At 36.4% G+C, this 19,053-nt stretch overlaps 1 protein-coding gene across 1 annotated transcript; it reads right to left on the reverse strand.

Annotated features, from left to right (window-relative positions):
- Nucleotides 1–17,841: 17,841 nt before the first annotated feature.
- LOC105745596 (olfactory receptor 5AC1) lies at nt 17,842–18,765 on the reverse strand. The gene has a single exon (XM_012523070.2). The coding sequence runs from the start codon at nt 18,760–18,762 to the stop codon at nt 17,842–17,844; it is 921 nt and encodes a 306-aa protein (XP_012378524.1). The 5' UTR covers nt 18,763–18,765.
- Between the last annotated feature and the right edge of the window lie 288 nt (nt 18,766–19,053).

The raw sequence follows: 19,053 nt of genomic DNA on the forward strand, positions 1-19,053 counted from the left end.
AAATCTTAAAAATCATATCCAAGGCAAGAATCAGATGAAGAAGAACTGGAAAAATCTTATCTGTTAAACACAGGCAATTCTCTAAAACTAGATTAAGTTAAACCAAGTGTCAAAGAAGAGGCATAATTAAAAGCCAACAACAAAAAAAAACCCTAGGGAAGAGGAGGAAACTGAAATTCTGAGTAAACTCTCATCATAATAATGAGATGTGTTGACATCAGCAAAAAACTGCAAGACTCAGTAAGCTAGAATAAGGTATGTTCCAGTCAAAGGAACATATTGAAACTTTTGGAGAAGACAGAGAATTTGAAATGACTAATCAATGATATTAAATCAAATCACCTAAATGGGCATAGATAATTTTGGTCAATCATTGGAGGAGTATTGCTGGGTGGCTGTGGCTCTTCCTTGGAGTAGCAGAAATGGCATATTGGTCAGAGCATCACCTTAAGACTTCAGCTTTGGGGAGAAGAAAATGGCCTTAGCTACAAAGATAACAGCAGCATGGTTTGGCAAAAAGTTAGACATATTGATCAATGCAATTGAAGTGAAAATTTGGGAAAATAGCTTCACATGTAAAGTCAAGTGATTTTTTACAAGATTGTCAAACCTACCCAGCAGGGTCAGAATAATCTAGTAAACAAATGTTGCTGTGAGAACTAGATAGCCTCAGGTAAAAGAAAGAACAAAGGTCCCTATATCATGTCTTATATAAAAATTGACTCAAAATGGATCAAGGACCTAAATATAAAAGCTAGAACCTAAAATCCCCTAGAAGAAAATGTGGGAAAACATCTTTAAGATCTCATGGTAGGTGGTGGTTTCTTAAACCTTACACCCAAAGCATGAGCAAGGAAAGAAAAAATAGATAAATGGGACCTCCTCAAAATAAACACTTGGGCCTCAAATGACTTTCTTAAGAAAGTGAAAAGGCAACCTACTCAATAGGAGAAAATTTTCAGAAACCACATATCTGATAAGGTTTGATTTCCATGCTATATAAAGAGATCATACAACTCAACAATAAAAAGAGAAGCTACCCTGTGCAATGAAGAAACTTTCTGTTTTTTAACCTGGGTGTTGGTTGCATGAACATGCTTACTTTGTGAAAATTCATTAAGCTGTACATTTCTGTTTTGTGCCCTTTTATATACTTTTTTAGTTTAATAAAAGATGTTTTATATTTTAAAAATACAAATGAGCAAAAGACTTGGACATATATTTTTCCAATGAAAAAAAACAAATGACCAGAAGCACATGAAAAGATGCTCAAGATCACTAACTATTAGGGATCAAAACTATAATGAGATATCATTTCATGTTTTATAGAATAGCCATTATCAAAAAAACAGAAAACTACAATAATGCTGGAGAGGATGCATAAAAATAAGAGCACACCTTCATTATGGGTGGAATGTAAAATAGCACAGACTCTGTGGAAGAAAGCTTGCCAATTCCCCAGGAAGCTAAATATAGAACTGTGATATGATCCAGCAATCTTGCTACTAGGAATATATTTAGGAGAACTGAAAGCATGAATGTGAATAGACATTTTCTAACTGATGTCCATAGTGACATCATTCACAATTGCTAAAAGATGGAATCAACCTGTGTCTATCAAATGATGAAGGGGTAAACAAAATGTGGTATACATATGATGTAATACTATTCAGTTGTAAGAAAATATTAACTTAGTATGCATATGAAAATTTAGGTGAACTTTGAGGGCATTATGTTTTGTAAAATAAGCAAGATGCTAAAGGACAACTATTGTATTGTGTCACTGATATGAATTAAATATGATGAGTGAACTTACAGAGTTAAAATCTAGAGTGCAAATTACTAGGATATAGAATGTTGATTGAGAAGGGGGAGCTGATTCTGAATGTATGTATAATGTTTAATAATGGGAATTGTAAATGTGGGGGAATGGTTGGAGTCAATGGTAACATGTTATAGAGAGTATAACCAATATTGCTGATTTATAAATGTGATTGTGGAAAGGGATGGTCTAGGAATTTTAATGATAATTGAAAGAAGGATAGAAGATAATCTAGGGACCATATAACAGTGACTTCAGTAGTGGATGATGATTGTGGTTAAGAGTGTAACAAGAATGTGCCTCTATTACAAAGTGCTACAAATGTGGAGATACATAGGAAAAATACAATTAATATAATATATAGAATATAGCTAACAATAATATTGTGAAATTTCCCCACTATTATGAAAGACAAAAATATTAATATCCATGAATGACACTGTACACAAAATATAATAAATCCAAAATGGCCTACTCCAGGACACAATTATATTCAGCATGAGAAATGATAGAGATAAAGGATAATAATGAAAGGAGCAAGAGAAAAGTGATGCATCATGTACAAGGGATGTCCAATAAGACTTAGTGCAGAATTCTCCTGAGAAACATGGAAGTATGAAGGTAGTTGTATGAATACTTTTAAAACTGAAAGGAAAAAAAACTGCCAACAAAGAATTCTTTTTCCAGCAAAACTCTCCTTCAAAAATGAGGGTGAGTTTCAAGTTTTCACATATAAACAGAAACTGAAAGAATTTGTCACCAGGAGACTTGACCATACAAAAAATAGTAAAGAGAGTACTGCAGCCTGAAAAGAAAAGATGGAGAGAGGCTTAGAGGAGTGTAGAAATGAATATTATTTGCAAGGGTAACCAAAAGGGTAAAAAGACAGACCAAAGTAAGAAATGAAACCTAAAGGATAAATGGTCTAAGTAAGTAGTGTCTTTACAGTAATATCAATCAATGTTAATAGACTGAACTTCCAATTGAAAGATATAAGATTGGCAGGATGGATAAAAAATAATGACCCATCTATATGATCTCTACAAGAGACTCACTTTAGATGTGAGGACAAAAATAGTCTGAAAGTGAAAAGTTGGAAAAAGACAGTAACCAAAGAAAACCTGGGATAACTACAAAAATATTGGCCAAAATAGATTTTAAGTGCAAAATTGTTATAAGACACAAAAAGGACATAATTTATTATTAAAGGAGTAGATCACCAAGAAGAAAACACAATCACAAATATTTACACCTTTAAACAGGGTGCCCCAGAATACATGAGGCAAACACTGGAAAAACTAAAGGGAAAAATAAATATATCTACAATAATATTTGGAGACTTCAATATAACTCTCTTATCATTGGATAGAATATCTAGATAGAGGATTAATTTAAAAACTGAGATTTGAATAATATGAAGGCCTAACAGACATATACAGAAAATTTCATCCCCAACAGCAGGAGATGGATTCTTCTCAAGTGCTTATGAATATTCTCCAGGATACACCACATGGTGGATCACAAAACAAGTCTCAATAAATTTAAAGATTGAAATTATACAAAGAAATTTCTCTTATCATAATGTAATGAAACTGAAAATCCACTACAGGCAGAGAATGGGAAAATTGAAAAATATATGGAGGTTGAAAAATAAATCTTAAACAATCAGTGTGCCAAAGAAGAAATTGTGAAAGAAATCAGTAAACATCTCAAGATGAAAAAACACAACATATCAAAATAATGGGATACTGTTAAGACAGTGCTGAGAGGGAAATTTATACTCCTCAATGCTTACATTAAAAAAGAAGAAAGAACTAAAATTGAAGACTTAGGTGCACTCCCAGAGGAACTAGAAAAAGAACAGAAAACCAATCCCAAATCAAGCAGAAGGAATGAAATAACAAAAATTAGAGGGTAAAAAATAAAACTGAGAACAAAAAGAAATAATAGAATCAACAAAAGCAAAAGTTGGTTCTTTGAGACCAACAAAATTTACAAAACCTTACCAACGTGCCAAAGAAAAAGAGAAGATGCACATAAATAAAATCAGAAATGGCTTGGGGGGGTGGAAATTACCATTGACCCTCCAGAAATATGATGATAATATGAACAATTGTATGACAACAAATTAAGACAACTTAGATGAAATGGACAACTTCCTAGAAACACACAAAATACACATGGACTGAGAAGAAATAGAAGATCTCAAAACCTCACTACAAGTAAAGAGAGAAGTTTGATCTCTGTGTTTTATAAAAAGATCATACAGCTCAGTGATAAAAAGACACACAACTCAAGTAAAAAAAAAAAATGGGCAAAAGACTTGATCAGGAATTTATCCAAAGAAGAAATACAAAGGGTCAAAAAACATATGAAGGCAGCGGACTTGGCCCAGTGGTTATCACATCCATCTACAATATGGGAGGTCCGCGGTTCAAACCCCGGGCCTCCTTTACCCGTGTGGAACTGGCCCATGCACAGTGCTGATGCACGCAAGGAATGCCGCACCACGCAGGGGTGTCCCCCACATAGGGGACCCCCACACACAAGGAGTGCACCCTGTAGGGAGAGCTGCCCAGCACAAAAGAAAGTGCAGCCTGCCCAGGAAAGGTGCCACACACACAGAGAACTGATACAAGGTGACGCAACTAAAAGAAACACAGATTCCCATGCCGCTGACAACAACAGAAGCGGACAAAGAAGATGCAGCAAATAGACACAGAAAACAGACAACCAGGATGGGGGGGGAGGGGAAATAAATAAATAAATAAATAAATAAATAAATAAATAAATAAATCTTAAAGGAAAAAAAAAGCATATGAAGCGTTCTACCAAAAAAGATTTAACCAGTCTTACTCAAGCTCTTCCAAAAAACTGAACAAGAAGAAACACTACCAAAGTCATTCAATGAAGCCAATGTCACACTAATACCAAAGCCAGATAAAGGCATTATGAAAAAAAGAAAATTAAAGACCCATTTCTCTAATGAATATGGATGCAAAAATCCTCAATAAAATACTTGCTAATTGAACCCAATAATACATTAAAAGAATTATTCATCATGATCAAGTGGGTTTTATACCAAGCAGGTAAGTGTGGCTCGACATAAGAAAATCAATTACCATAATACATACACCACATTAATAAACCAAAGAAGAAAAATCACATGATATTATTAATTGATGCAGAAAAGGCATTTGACAAAATACAGCATCTTTCTTGATAAAAATACTACACAAGAGAGGAATTGAAGGAAACTTTCTCAACATGATTAAGGCCATATATGAAAAACCCACAACTAACATTGTACTCAATGGTGAAAGGCTGAAAGCTTTCCCATTGAGACCAGGGACAAGACAAGGGTGCCCACTGTCACCACTGTTGTTCAAGATAGTGCTAGAGGTTCTAGCTAGAGCCATCAGGCAAGAAAAAGAAATAAAAGGCATCCAAACCTGAAAGGAAGAAGTAAAAATTTCACTATTTGCAGATGATATGATCCTATATCTAGAAAATCCCAAAAATTCCACAACAAAGCTGCTAGACTAATAAATGATTTCAGTAGAACATCAGGAAACAAGATGACTATCCAAATATCAGTGGTGTTTCTATACACTTGTAATGTGCCATCTGAGGAGGAAGTCATGAAAAAATTCCATTTACAATAACAAATAAAAGAATCAAATATTTAGAAATAAACAATCAAGGATGCAAAGCACGTGTATTCAGAAACCTACAATGCATTGCTAAAAAGAAATCAAAAAAGACCTAAATAACTGGAAAAACATTCCATGTTCATGGACTGGAAGACTAAGTATCATGAAGATGTTAATTCTACTGAAATTGACATACAGATTCAATGTAATTCCAATAAAAATTCCACCAACATTTTTTAAGCAAATGGAAAACAAAATTATCAAATTTATCTGGAATGATAAGAGGTCCCAAAGAGTCAGAATCATCTTAAAAGAAAAAGTGAAGTTGGAGGACTTTTACTTCCAGACTTTAAATCATATTACTTGTCTACAGTAGTAAAGACAGCATGGTATTGGCATAAAGAGACACACAGATCAATGGAACCAAAATGATGGTTCAGAAACAGACCCTCACATCTACGGCCAAGTAATTTTTGACATGCCTGCCAAACCCACCCAAATGGGGCAGAACATCTATTAAACAAATGGTGATGGAAGATCTGGATATCCATGGACAAAAGAAAGAAAAAAAAAATCTCTATCTAACACCTTAAACAAGATTAACTCAAAATGAATCAAAGACCTAAGTATAAAAGCAAGAAACATAAAGCTCCTAAAAGAAAATGTAGGGAAACACCTTCAAGACTAGGTGGTAGGTGGTGGATTCTTAAACCTTACACTGAAAGCACAAGCAGTGAAAGAAAACATGCATAAATGAGACCTCCTCAACTTAAACACTTCTGTGGTTCAAAGGCCTTCAGTAGGAAGGTGAAAAGACAGCCCACTCAATGGGAGAAAATATTTGGAAATCACATATCTGATAAGGGTCTGATTTCCATTCTATATAAAGAGATTATAGGGAAGTGGACTTGGCCCAATGGATAGGGTGTCTGCCTACCACATGGGAGGTCCACAGTTCAAACCCTGGGCCTCCTTGACCCGTGTGGAGCTGGCCCATATGCAGTGCTGATGCACCCAAGGAGTGCTTGTGCCACGCAGGGTGTCCCCCGTGTAGGGGAGCTCCACATGCAAGGAGTGCACCCCCTAACGAAAGCCACCCTGCACGAAAGAAAGTGCAGCTTGCCCAAGAATGGTGCAGCACACACGGAGAGTTGACACAACAAGATGACGCAACAAAAAGAAACACAGATTCCCAGTGCTGCTGATAAGGATAGAAACAGTCACAAAGGAATACACAGTAGATGGGCTCAGAGAGCAGACAACTGGTGGGGGGGAGGAAGTGGAGAGAAATGAATTTTTTAAAAAAGAGAGAGATTATAAAACTCAACAATAAAAGAGCAAGCAATCCAATTTAAAATGGGCAAAGATTTAAACAGACATTTCTCCAAAGAAGAAATACAATGGCCAAAAAGAAATGAAACATTGTTCCATACCCTTAGCTATTAAGGAAATGCAAATCAAAACAATGAGATATCATCTAACACCACATAGAATGGCCACTGTTAAAAAAAAAAAAAAGACAACAATAAGTGCTGGAGAGAATGTGGGGAAACAGGAACACTCCTTCACTGTTGGTTGAATTGTAAAATGGTGCTAGCCTGTGTGGAAGACAGTTAGGCAGTTTCTCAGGAAGCCAACTATAAAACTGCCATATGATCCAGAAATTCCTCTACTTAGGAATATATCCAAAAGAACTAAAAACTGACACAAACAGACATCTGCACACCAATATTCATAGCAGCTTATTCACTATTGCCAAAAGATGGAGACATCACAAGTGTTATCAACAAATGAAAGGATAAACAAAATGTGGCATATACATATGATTGAATACTTTACTGCAGTAAGAAGAAATGAAATTGGGATACATATGACAACATGGATGAATCTTAAAGCCATTATGCTAAATGAAGTTAGGCAGACACAAAAGGACAAATATTGCATGGTCTCAATAATATGAACTAAATATGAAAAATAAATGCATGGAGTTAAAACCAAAATATAAGTTATTAGGAGATAAGAAGAGGATTGAGAAGTACTGATGCTTAATGTATGTAGAAGTTTTAATTAACTTGACTGTAAAAGTATAGAAGTGGATAGAGTTGATGGTAACATATTATTATAGTGAGTAACAGCTGGTTTATAAATAGGATTGTGGCTGAAAAGAGCAGTCTGGGGAAGTAAATGTCAATTGAAAGAAAGCTAGAGAATCATCTAGAGACCAAATAACAGAGTGAACCCAGAGGTTGATGAGAACTGTGGTTGATGGTACAGATGCAAGAGTATCCTTCTGTGAGCTAAAGTGGAGGCACATCACTATAGCAGGGTGGTGGGAATGTGGAGAAACATGCAAAAAATACAATTGGTGTGACCTATGGAGTGTGGTTAACAGCAATATAATGTTCTTGCATCAATGCCAAAGATGTACTATGTTGAGAATGGGAGAATATGGAAAAAGTATGCCAGATGTACCCTATGGAGCATGGTTGGCAGTAATAGTCTGATGATATTATCTCATTACCTGAAACAAATGTTCCACCACGGTGTGGCATATTAGTGAAGGGCTGTTGTATGGGAATTCTACACATGTGCGTGATTGTTTTGTAAGTCCACAACCTCTGTAATTAAAATATATTTTTAAAAAAATAGGTTGTGTTCAGGAAAAATACACCAAATGTAAATAGGGACTAGAGTTAGTAGTAACTTTTTTTTTCTCTCCCCTTCCCCACCCCCCAGTTGTCTGCTCTCTGTGTCCATTCGGTGTGTGTTCTTCTGTGTCCACTTGTATCCTTGTGAGCGGCACCAGGAATCTGTGTCTCTTTCTCTTGCATCATTTTGTTGCATGAGCGCTCCGTGGGTATGGTACCACTCCTGGGCAGGCTGCACTTTTTAAGCACTGGATGACTCTCCTCACAGGGCACACTCCTTGCGCATGAGGCTCCCCTACACAGGGGACACACCTACGTGGCACAGCACTCCTTGCACACATCAGTGCTGTGCATGGGCCAGCTGATCACACGGGTCAGTAGGTCCTGGGTTTGAGCCCTGGACCTATCATGTGGTATGCGGATGCTCTATCCCTTGAGCCAAATCCACTTCCCAGTAGTAATATTTTGATGATTCTCTTCCATAGTTTGTAACAAATGTTTCACAATAATGCAAGGTGTTGGTGGAGGGGTGATGTATGAAACTCCTGTATGATGTTATGCATTTTAATTTTGTAAGTTCACAACCTTTACTATACACTTATTATTTCAGCATGTTCATGTATGAATGATATACTTCAATAAAAAATATATTTTTTAAAAACGTGAAAAGATGCTCAATATCACTAGCTATTAGGAAATAGCAGATCAAAACTACAATGAGGTATCATTTCTAACCTTATGGAATTGCCTTTATTTAAAAAGCAGAAAACTACAAGTACTGAAGAGGATGTGGTATAATAGGAAAACTCCTTCACTGTTGGTGGGAATGTAAATGGTACAGCCTCTGTGGAAAACAGTTTGGTGGTTCCTCAGGAAGCTAAATATAGAACTGTCATATGATCCAGCAATATCATTACTAGGAATATATTCAGAAGAACTAAAAACAAGGATGTGAATGATATTTGCACACTGATGTTTATAGTGGCATTATTCACAATAGCTGAAAGGTGGAATCAACCCAAGTATCCATAAATCATTGAATGGATAAACAAAATGTGCTTTATACATGCAATGGAATATTGTATGCCTATGAAAACATGGATGAACCTTGATGACATTATGTTGAGTGAAATAAGCCAGATGCAAAGGGATAAATATTGTATATCCTCTTTAATATGAATTAAATTCGATGAGTAAACTCATGGAGGTCAATTCTAGTGTATAAGTTAGTGGAGACAGAATGAGGGTTGAGAAGGAGGAGCTGATATTGAATGTATATAGAGTGATCAATAAGGGGGATTGTAAATGTGAGGACAGGGCTAGAGTTGATGGTAACACATCATAGCAAGTATAATCAATATTGCTGATTTATAAATGTGATTGTAGCTGAAATACATAGTCTAGGGAGGTTAATGTCAATTGAAGAAACCTAGAGGATAACCTAGGAACTGTGTAACATAGTGTTTTTGGTACTGGATAAGGATTGTGGCTATTAATACAAATACAAGAATGTTCTTCTATTCCAAGGTTTTACAAATGTGGAGATACATGGAAAAAATACAACTAATGTAATGTATGGGCTATGGTTAACAATAATATTGTAATATTTTTACAGCAATGGCAATGGCACTATATTAATGTTAAGGGTCAATAATGGAAAAAGTATAAGGGGGTATAGGATTTTCCTTTTGCAGTAATGAAAATGTTCTGAAGTGGACTAAGCTTATGATAGCACAACTCTGTGATAAAACTGAGAGCTACTGAGTGTATATACTTTGGATGATTGTATGAGGCAGGGGACCATATAACACAATGAACCCTGTGGTGAATGATTGACTGTGGTTTATAGTAAAAATATGAGAACATCCTCTCCTGAACTATAATAAATATTCAGTACTAATACATGGTCTTAATATTAGGATATTTGTAAGGAAAACACTCCAAATATGAACTATGGACTATAGATAGCAGTAATATTATGATGATGTTCTTCCATCATTTGTAACAAATGTGTCACAACTATGTAAGCTATTGGTGGTGGGGAGATGTATGGGAATCCTATATGGTAGGCATGATTGTTCTTTAAAATTTTGAAATAAAAATTAGTCCTGGATCTGTGCTTTGCTTAGTTTGGTAACCTTCAATAAATTATAAGACCCAAGTATCAGTTTCATCATCTGTACAATAGAGATAATAGCTACCTCCTAGGGTTGCTTGAAAACTAAAATGAGATATGTATGTAAAGTGCCTAGTCCAACACCTGGCATTGAATAAATAATAGCCCTTATTCCATCAGACTGTATTTTCTTGAGAAAAAGTAGATCATCTTCAGTTTGCATTTCCAGAAAGAAAAGTTTTATTTTGAAAATACAACAAGTGCAGAGTTAGGCTTCTTTATTTTAAAAAGCCAGTTTAGAGCAGTGGGGTGCTTTATAAGAAATAAATATCTGGGTTCAAGGAGAAATAGATAACAACAAATTTAATTACCTGACGATTCAAGGAATTCAATAAATAACCTCTGTAGAAAGTCACACTCCTTGTTCCTGGTCCCAACATGAAACATGAGAACTGAGAGGGGCCATACTCTAAGGCCACCTTCTACCTAACTTTGTTGCAGGGTGATGTCCCTGAGTTGTCCACGGAAGACTGAGAAGTGGGTTTCTTTCTACATACTTAAAAAGAATATTCTTCACCCTCAGACTCTGATAAAACTACATAGCATACTTCCCTAAGTTCAAATTGGAGCCTGGAAAAGGTAAATTGGTACACTGTTATCTGACTGCTTTCCTTTCTTATTTGTCTCTATATTCTTCTTCCCCTCATCATTCAGGTGAGAAACTAGAGGCTAATTTTTTACTTCTACTCACACCCTCCTTGTACAATAAAGAAGCAATACTTAGCCTAGCAGGCATACCTATATTTACAGGATGAAAAAAAACTGTGATATAAGCCATAAATTTGTCAAGCTTAGTTCTTAACATACTAAATAGGTAGATAGGAATTCAGTAAATATTTTTGTAAGACAATTTCCTGTGTATAGTGTTATAAGTTGAATTTTTTTGTTTTCTTTGCCTTCTATCTACAACAAATTCAAATATATCCCCAGACAACTAGAAACCCATGACAGCTATAAAGCCATCTTGTATTAATCAGTGTTCTCCAGGGAAACAGGACCAGAAAACAAATCTGACCTCTGAAATCCTTGGTTCTCTCTTTTAAAACCTCCAACTGATTGGATGAGGAGAGTGCCCACATTGCTGAGAGCAGTCTTCTTTATTGAGTACAGCCAATCAAATGGTTATAGATGTAAATCCCATGTAGAATTACCCTCACAATAACAAACAGGCCAGTGCTTGACAAACAACTGGACAGCATAATCTAGCCAAATGGACATATGAATGTATTTTAATACATAGAAACTATAAACAGTTTATATGGCAAAGGAGAGTAAAGGTTACTAATCAGTTGACCTTAAAATAGGGAAATCACCATCCTGGATTATCTAGGTGAGTCCAATGTAATAATAAGGATCCTTAAAGTGAAAGAGGAAGGCAGAAATGTCAGGGTCATAGGAAAATGAGACTGCAGGAAAAAGAAAAAATAAGCATAGAGAGATGGAATATTTCTGGATTTGAAGGTGGAGGAAGAGGCCCAAAGCTAAGGAATATGAGTGTCCTCTAGAATCTGGGAAAGGCAAAGGAACTAATTTTCCCCAAAAGCCTTCAGAGGAAATGCAGCCCTGCTGACATCTTGTTTTTAACCCAGTGTGGTATATGTCAGATGTCTGGCATACAGAATTTTTATTTTTATTGTTTTAAGCCACTAAATTTGTTGTCATTTGTTAAGGCAGCAAAAGAAAACTAATATGCTACCTCATGCCAATCTAATTTGACTTTCCCCTTTTTAAATTCCCATCCAGTTCAGAAAGGGGAAATTTAAATCCACTTGTCTAATTCTTTCCCTCCCACTGTGATCTTCTGTTTATTCTTACAATCTCCTCAGGACCAGAAGTGATGGACTTTCTTCCTATTTCTATACCATATCTTCCTTCCAAAATAGAGTACCAAGTTTAAGGCTCTATAATCATAGAAAGACAACCAGAGGTGAATTTCCATAAACCAGTGAAGGAAATAAATAAATTTAGAAAGTCTATTAGTAAGACTGTCTTGTTCCCCCCAGCATGGGACATGACACCCGGGGATGAGCCTCCCTGGCACCGAGGGATCACTACCACATACCAGCTGAAGAAGCAACTAGAAAATGACCTTGAATTAAAGATTCAATGCGGAACAGCAGAATATACCTGTCTACATATAATAACATGACTTCGGGAAGCTGTTTGACCTAATGTAAGGGGGAAATGGAAAGGAGAAATGAGATTATAAGGCTGTGAGTCTCTAAAAAAGAGTCTGGAGGTTGTCAGAAGGAATACCCCTATGTACAACTGAACAGAGTCTAAGAGACAGATAAGGTAGATACAACCCCAGGTATTGGTTCTTTTGAGGGATAAAGAGACCCACGGGTTCTATGGTCATGGCAGAAGGGGTTCACTGCCATGACAGATAGCCCTTCTTTGGAGCTGGTGTTTCTGCGTGACGGAATTGGACTCAGAGGGGATCTCTTTTCACAAGACTTGCATGCTACTTTATTGGAATTTTAGTCGGTGCTGGGTTTAAGATATATGTAGGGGATTTGAATCTCTGGACTGATAATATGACACCCAGGCCCAGAGCCTCAACAGACTTCAGCTCCTACACTTTGATTTAATGGACTTACTCCACTCAGCTAACATGGAGTTGAAGAAGGTCAACCACCACAACATGGAGCCTAGAGTGTCTACAACTGGAAGCGGGAGGAGTGCATCCAGTACCCATATGGAATCTAAGCCCTCACTTGACATAGATGTGCAATGGACACAACCAATCCAATGTCCACAGAGAAAATGTGGAATGGGTGTGGGAACGGTAGCCATGGTGGCTGCTGGGTGTGGGGAACGGGAGGAAGAGATGAGATGTGGAGGCGTTTTCGGGACGTGGAGTTGTCCTGGATAGTGCTTCACGGACAATTACGGGACATTGTAGATCCCCCCAGGGCCCACTGGATGGAACGTGAGAGAGTCTGGGCTATGATGTGGACCATTGACTATGGGGTGCAGTGATGCTCAGAGATGAACTTACCAGGTGCAATGGATGTGTCATGATGATGGGAGAGAGTGTTGCTGTGGGGGGAGTGGGGGGCGGGGGCGGTGGGGTTGAATGGGACCTCATATTTTTCATAATGTAATTTAAAAAAAAATAAATAATTAAAAAAAAAAAAGACTGTCTTGCTAAAACGTCAAACACTAGCTTTTTCCCACCCTGAGAACCATGAAAAGATACGTGTTAAGATGGGAAACTAGAATTTCATTGTTTAATAGTTTCAAAAATATTATTCCCATGAAAACACCTGTAGCTGTTTCTCTCTGCAGGGACTGTGAGAATGGCAGTCATCCTTGAAAAGAGTCTCTGGCTGAGAAAAGCATATAGAATTTAAGCGTGCTATCTAGGTCACCTCTTAGTAGGGATTTTTCTTGAAATAATAAATGTATAGAAAGTTTATATATTGACATACAGCAATTGTGTAGGCAATACTAAGTCTGTATGGCATATAAAACAAATTGAGGAAGCTTTCCCACTGGACTTGATTGAGAAGAAATGGAGACAGGAGCTTCCACAGAGATCCTACAACTACAGGGAGCAACACAGAACCCACGCAGCTCAAGACACAACTCAGATGCAGCAAGAGCAGCCAGATTCTAAGGAAACTGAGCTCCCAAAAAACTGTTCCTGAAGCCAGCCTGCTTTATCTTGGACTTTTGGGTTACACAGCTGTGCAACTTGGTTTCTATTTCTTCAAATTAAAAAGGGATGGGAGGATGGAGATGAGAGGAATGTGTTATGCACATGGAGAAATATTTTCCTTTTTTTCTACTAGGGTATTCACACAAAACTGTATGTAATAAAATCAGGAAGTCCATATGTATCTACTCACAAAGAGGATGGACAGAAAAACACACATAGCTTTGTAAGGAAAATGTCTACTTTATTTACATAATTTTAAGTTGTTTAAGCATACCTGCAATTTCCATTGTTAATTCCAGAAAAAAAATGTATTTAGCTGATATATGCATGTCAGGAACAAGGTCCTCAACAAAATTACTTAATAGATTATAAAGTAGACATTTTTAAAGAACTTAGGATTTTTAAAATTATATTGCAGGTGAATTGCTTTAGCTACTTTAAGTAGTTTAATTATTTAATTGCTATTTATCTTTCAATGAATGTAATACAAAAATAAGCCACTTTTCAAAATTACTTTTTTATAAGTCCTACAATACTTTATTTCAGCCATTATCCAAAAATGTAAAAATTGTTAAAAAATTGTAGGCCTGACCTTCAGCTACTGAGCTCCAGGCCTCTTGGGGAGAGGCAGAGAGGATCAGGAGAGAAGTTCAGAATTCCTCCCACCCCTAGGAAAAAGGGAAGCCCCAAGCACAATGTGGAAAGAGGGAGAATGGCTCTTTCTTTCCTAGCACTGGCCCAAATTCCCGCCCACCACCATGCCCTAAACCCTCCTCTTCAACGGAGAGGAAACGTTTAAAATTCTTGAGACTTGTCCAGGGACATGGTACATGGTGCACGTGGCAGGCAGAGATGACCAAGGAGGGCGAGGGCCTCCCCCCACCTTCTTAACAGGCAGAATGGAGTACACCTCAGTCTTCTCCTTTTTTTTTTAAGATTTTATTTATTTATTTATTTCTCTCCTCTTCCCCCCGCCCCAACCCCGGTTGTCTGTTCTCTGTGTCTATGTGCTGCATCTTCTTTGTCCGCTTCTGTTGTTGTCAGCAGCACAGGAATCTGTGTATCTTTTTGTTGCATCATCTTGCTGTGTCAGTTCTCCATGTGTGCAGCACCATTCCTGGGCAGGCTGTACTTTCTTTCGCGCTGGGCGGCTCTCCTTACAGGGCACACTCCTTGCGCATGCAGCTCCTCTACGCTGGGACACCCCTGCATGGCAGGACACTCCTTGCGCGCATCAGCACTGCTCATGGGCCAGCTCCACACAGGTCAAGGAGGCCTGGGGTTTGAACTGCGGACCTCCCATGTGGTAGACGGACGCCTAACCACTGGGCCAAGTCCGCCACCCAGTCTTCTCCTCTCCCTCACTCCCTTCTTCCTCACTCTTCTCCTCCTCAGAAATGTCACTGCTTATAGTAACAATCTGGGTCAGAGCCTGAAGGTTACTGGTGGTTATAGCTGAAAGTCATTGAGGCTGAGCATGGGTCAGCAGGACAACTTGAGGCTGGCCACGCGGATTGCAATGTCTTGATGGTCATGGTTCCAGGCTATGACTTCCACCACAATACACTGAACCTTGGCTCCCTCAGTGAGGCAGAGTGAAGGGGAAAACTGTCCTTGGAAACTGGGACCCACAGACACCTGACACCCCCAGTCCCGCACTCTCCTAGTCCAGAAATATTAAGGCCCAAAATTACTTTTAAACCACATAGAAACATACATTTTAAATATTTTAAGAATATATATATTCATATTTAATCTAACACTATTACTTTCATATTTAGTCTAACAACATTAATTTACATATAGTTTGGATTATTATAAAATCTTCTAAAGAGAAGGTGTGAAAATACATTGTTTAAGAATTATGTAAAATATTTATCTGTGGATTAAAAATGAACAAGACTAAGCCATTGAATAATAGGTTATTTTGATGATTAATCTTAGAATTAAACTCTTTAACTTTCATACTAAAGCAGCTATAAAAACTTAATGGAGAGTTTAAAAAAATCCTTTTCAGAACAATTAAATAAGCAGTTTTTCAATCCTGTGTTTCACTGACCTATTCTTGGATGTCTGTTTGCTTTCTTTTAATCTGTTCTAATTGTACTGCATTTATGGACTAGACAACATTATAATGCCCATGTAATTTTTCACTAAGCCAGATATACAAGGGAAGAATTAATTTACAAGATATTGACTTATATTTATTTTCCTCAGTTCTACTGTCATACTGGCTATAAAATATATTAACAACTGAATGCTGTATTTTGAAATTTTAGCAGCAAAAATGAGTTTAAATGAGTGTGTATCCATATGACCTCCTTAAAAAGATTTGTTTATAAGATTATTAGTTTTATAATATAGATTCTTGAGTTTTTATGTCTGCGCTATTTTTGAAATCAGGCATTACATATCTGACAATACATTTTTGCATTAAAATTGTGCTCTAGACTCTTTAATTTCTAGAATAATCTGACAATTAATTTATAATGTGATTATCTTGACTTTCCATACTTTCTGCTTTACTCATTCCTAAAAAGTACCAAAATATTTTTCAAATTAGATATAATACGTAGTTTAATATTTAAAATGTGGTAATTGCTGTGAGATTTCTTAACTAAAACTAAGAGGAAAGACAGACGATCCCCAAATATATTTTTAAAGGAAAAAAAAAGACATTCGTGCAGAATTACCTGTTACTCTGCTTTTAGAAAAATTTAGCTTGTGATTAACAAAATAATGAAGAATTGAAATGCTTTTTATACAATAGCTATTATACTACTACAGCCAAATAATTGCAAGCACTCTTCAAATGAATATGGCTTTCAAATTTGGACAGTTATTAGATATATCAAACTGTGTCTTCGTTTTGTTTCAGAGAATCTGAAAGAAAACTGGAGAGATAAAAGCTCCATGGTGTAGTAATCTTCTCTTTTTTCTCCCATTCTTTATTCTACCCAGTACAGTTGTATATTAATAATTTTAAGCATTTTCTCATGCATTTATATTTAATCAAAGACAAGCAGTAAATCTACAATGCTTAGCTTATAGACTCTTAGGAATCGTTTCAACGATGTAAAGATGTAATCGTTTAGCCACTATAAAGCACATCTTTTTTCTTGGCTTGTGGATCTTAGTGAGCATGCAGAATTTGAAATATTTTTATAGTTGTTAGGTTTTTTCTTCAAGACTGAGATTTGTTTACCCTAGAAAATTCCCTTTATATTATCGGAAACATTAGAATTTAATCATTTTTCCATGTAAAGTGAGTAGCCATAATGATCATTGATTTGGGACTGAGTCTTATTCCAGGGAAGAGTCATCACAATGCTTGATTACTTCAATTAAATGTACTTATATTTATTTATGGTATCCTTATTTGTAAATACTTTTCCTTGCCATTGCTGATTGTTTATTGTATGAACAAAAAGAAAGATTTGAGGATAAATTGAAACTTAGGTAAAAGGAAAAAAAAAAGAATTATGTAGCAATGCATGAACCTTTTAAAACAAAGGGTTTATACTGGCTATGTTCCCTTAAAATAATGGAAGTTCAAAAGAGTTTTACAATATGTATTTCTGGAAATATTACAAAGACTTAGTGATTTGGTCATTTGTTCTTAGTGAATACACTAAAGTTTCCCTTTCATCCTTGAATATGAATTTAAAACAACAACATCAACAAAGTAAGTAGAATCTGACCTTAAAGCAGATATCACATCACCTTTTATGATGATAATAATAACATATCTTTTGTAACTTTTATTCACTCATTTAACAAATATTTATTAGGTCCCTAGTATGTTTAAAACATAGAATGATTTATTGAAAGACATAGTTAAATGAAAAGAATAATAAAAATTTTCCTGAAAAAAATATTTATTTCTTTACCACTTTTCTCAGTGCACCTAAAACTTCTTTATTTCTTAGACTGTAGATGAAGGGGTTTAGCAGGGGAATTATAATGGTGTAAAACAATGAATACATTTTATTCTGATATTTATCTGGGCCAGAGCCAGGACGTACATACATGAAGAAGAGAGTACCATAAAACAAGGAAACAGAGAGCAGATGGGCACTGCATGTGGAGAAAGCTTTGCTTTTGCCCCTTTCAGGCTTCTTTTTCAGGATGGCAAAAAGGACACAAGTATAAGAGACTAGGATGGTCATAAAAGTAAAAGCTTGTATAAAAGAAGAAAAAATAAAAACCACCAATGCATTAATAGATGGGTCAGTGCAAGAAATTGTAAATAGTGGCAAGATTTCACAGTAGAAATGATGTATTATATTGGACCTACAGAAGGTTAATTTACATAATAATCCTATATGAATTATGGGATGCAAAAATCCTATTACATATGAAATACTAATAAACCAAGTACACAATCTGTGGGACATCATCACTGGATAAAGCAAGGGGTTACATATGGCTACATAGCGGTCATAGGCCATCACTACCAGAAGGAAACATTCTGTGGTTGCACTGGAACCAAAAAAATAATATTGGACCATGCATTCGAAGAGGGATATCATTTGGCTCTTGTCCAAGATGTTAACAAGCATCCTAGGGGTCACAGAGGATGAAGTACAAGCATCTGCAAAGGCCAAGCTGCCTAGGAATAAGTACATGGGTGTGTGAAGATAGGGTTCCTTCCAGATGAGAGCAATCAGTCCAAGGTTCCCCAACATAGTGATAAGGTAGATCACCAGGAACACCAGGAACAAGGGGACCTGCAGCTCTGGACGATCTGTAAGTCCTGTGAGAACAAACGCAGTCACCAGTGTCTTGTTTATCTCCATTATATCTATGCAGGCTGAGCACTTTAATGAATGACTAGGTAAAGAAAAAAAAAGGTTCACAACAGATGGTATTGGATTGGATTGTCATATTCCTCTATCTCAGATGTCTTTTACTCAACCAATGTAAAGATGGAGTGTGTTTTTTGAGAAACACAACTGAAAATATTGAGTATTTGTGATTTTGAGAAATTGTGTTTTAAAAAAACATAACTGTTTGAAGGTTATGGAAGAGGCTGCAGATACAAGTTGAATTGGTCCAATAATTTATTACTCACAAACTCCTTAAAATTG

This window comes from Dasypus novemcinctus, chromosome 4, assembly GCF_030445035.2.
Source record: "Dasypus novemcinctus isolate mDasNov1 chromosome 4, mDasNov1.1.hap2, whole genome shotgun sequence".
Taxonomy (NCBI): domain Eukaryota; kingdom Metazoa; phylum Chordata; class Mammalia; order Cingulata; family Dasypodidae; genus Dasypus; species Dasypus novemcinctus.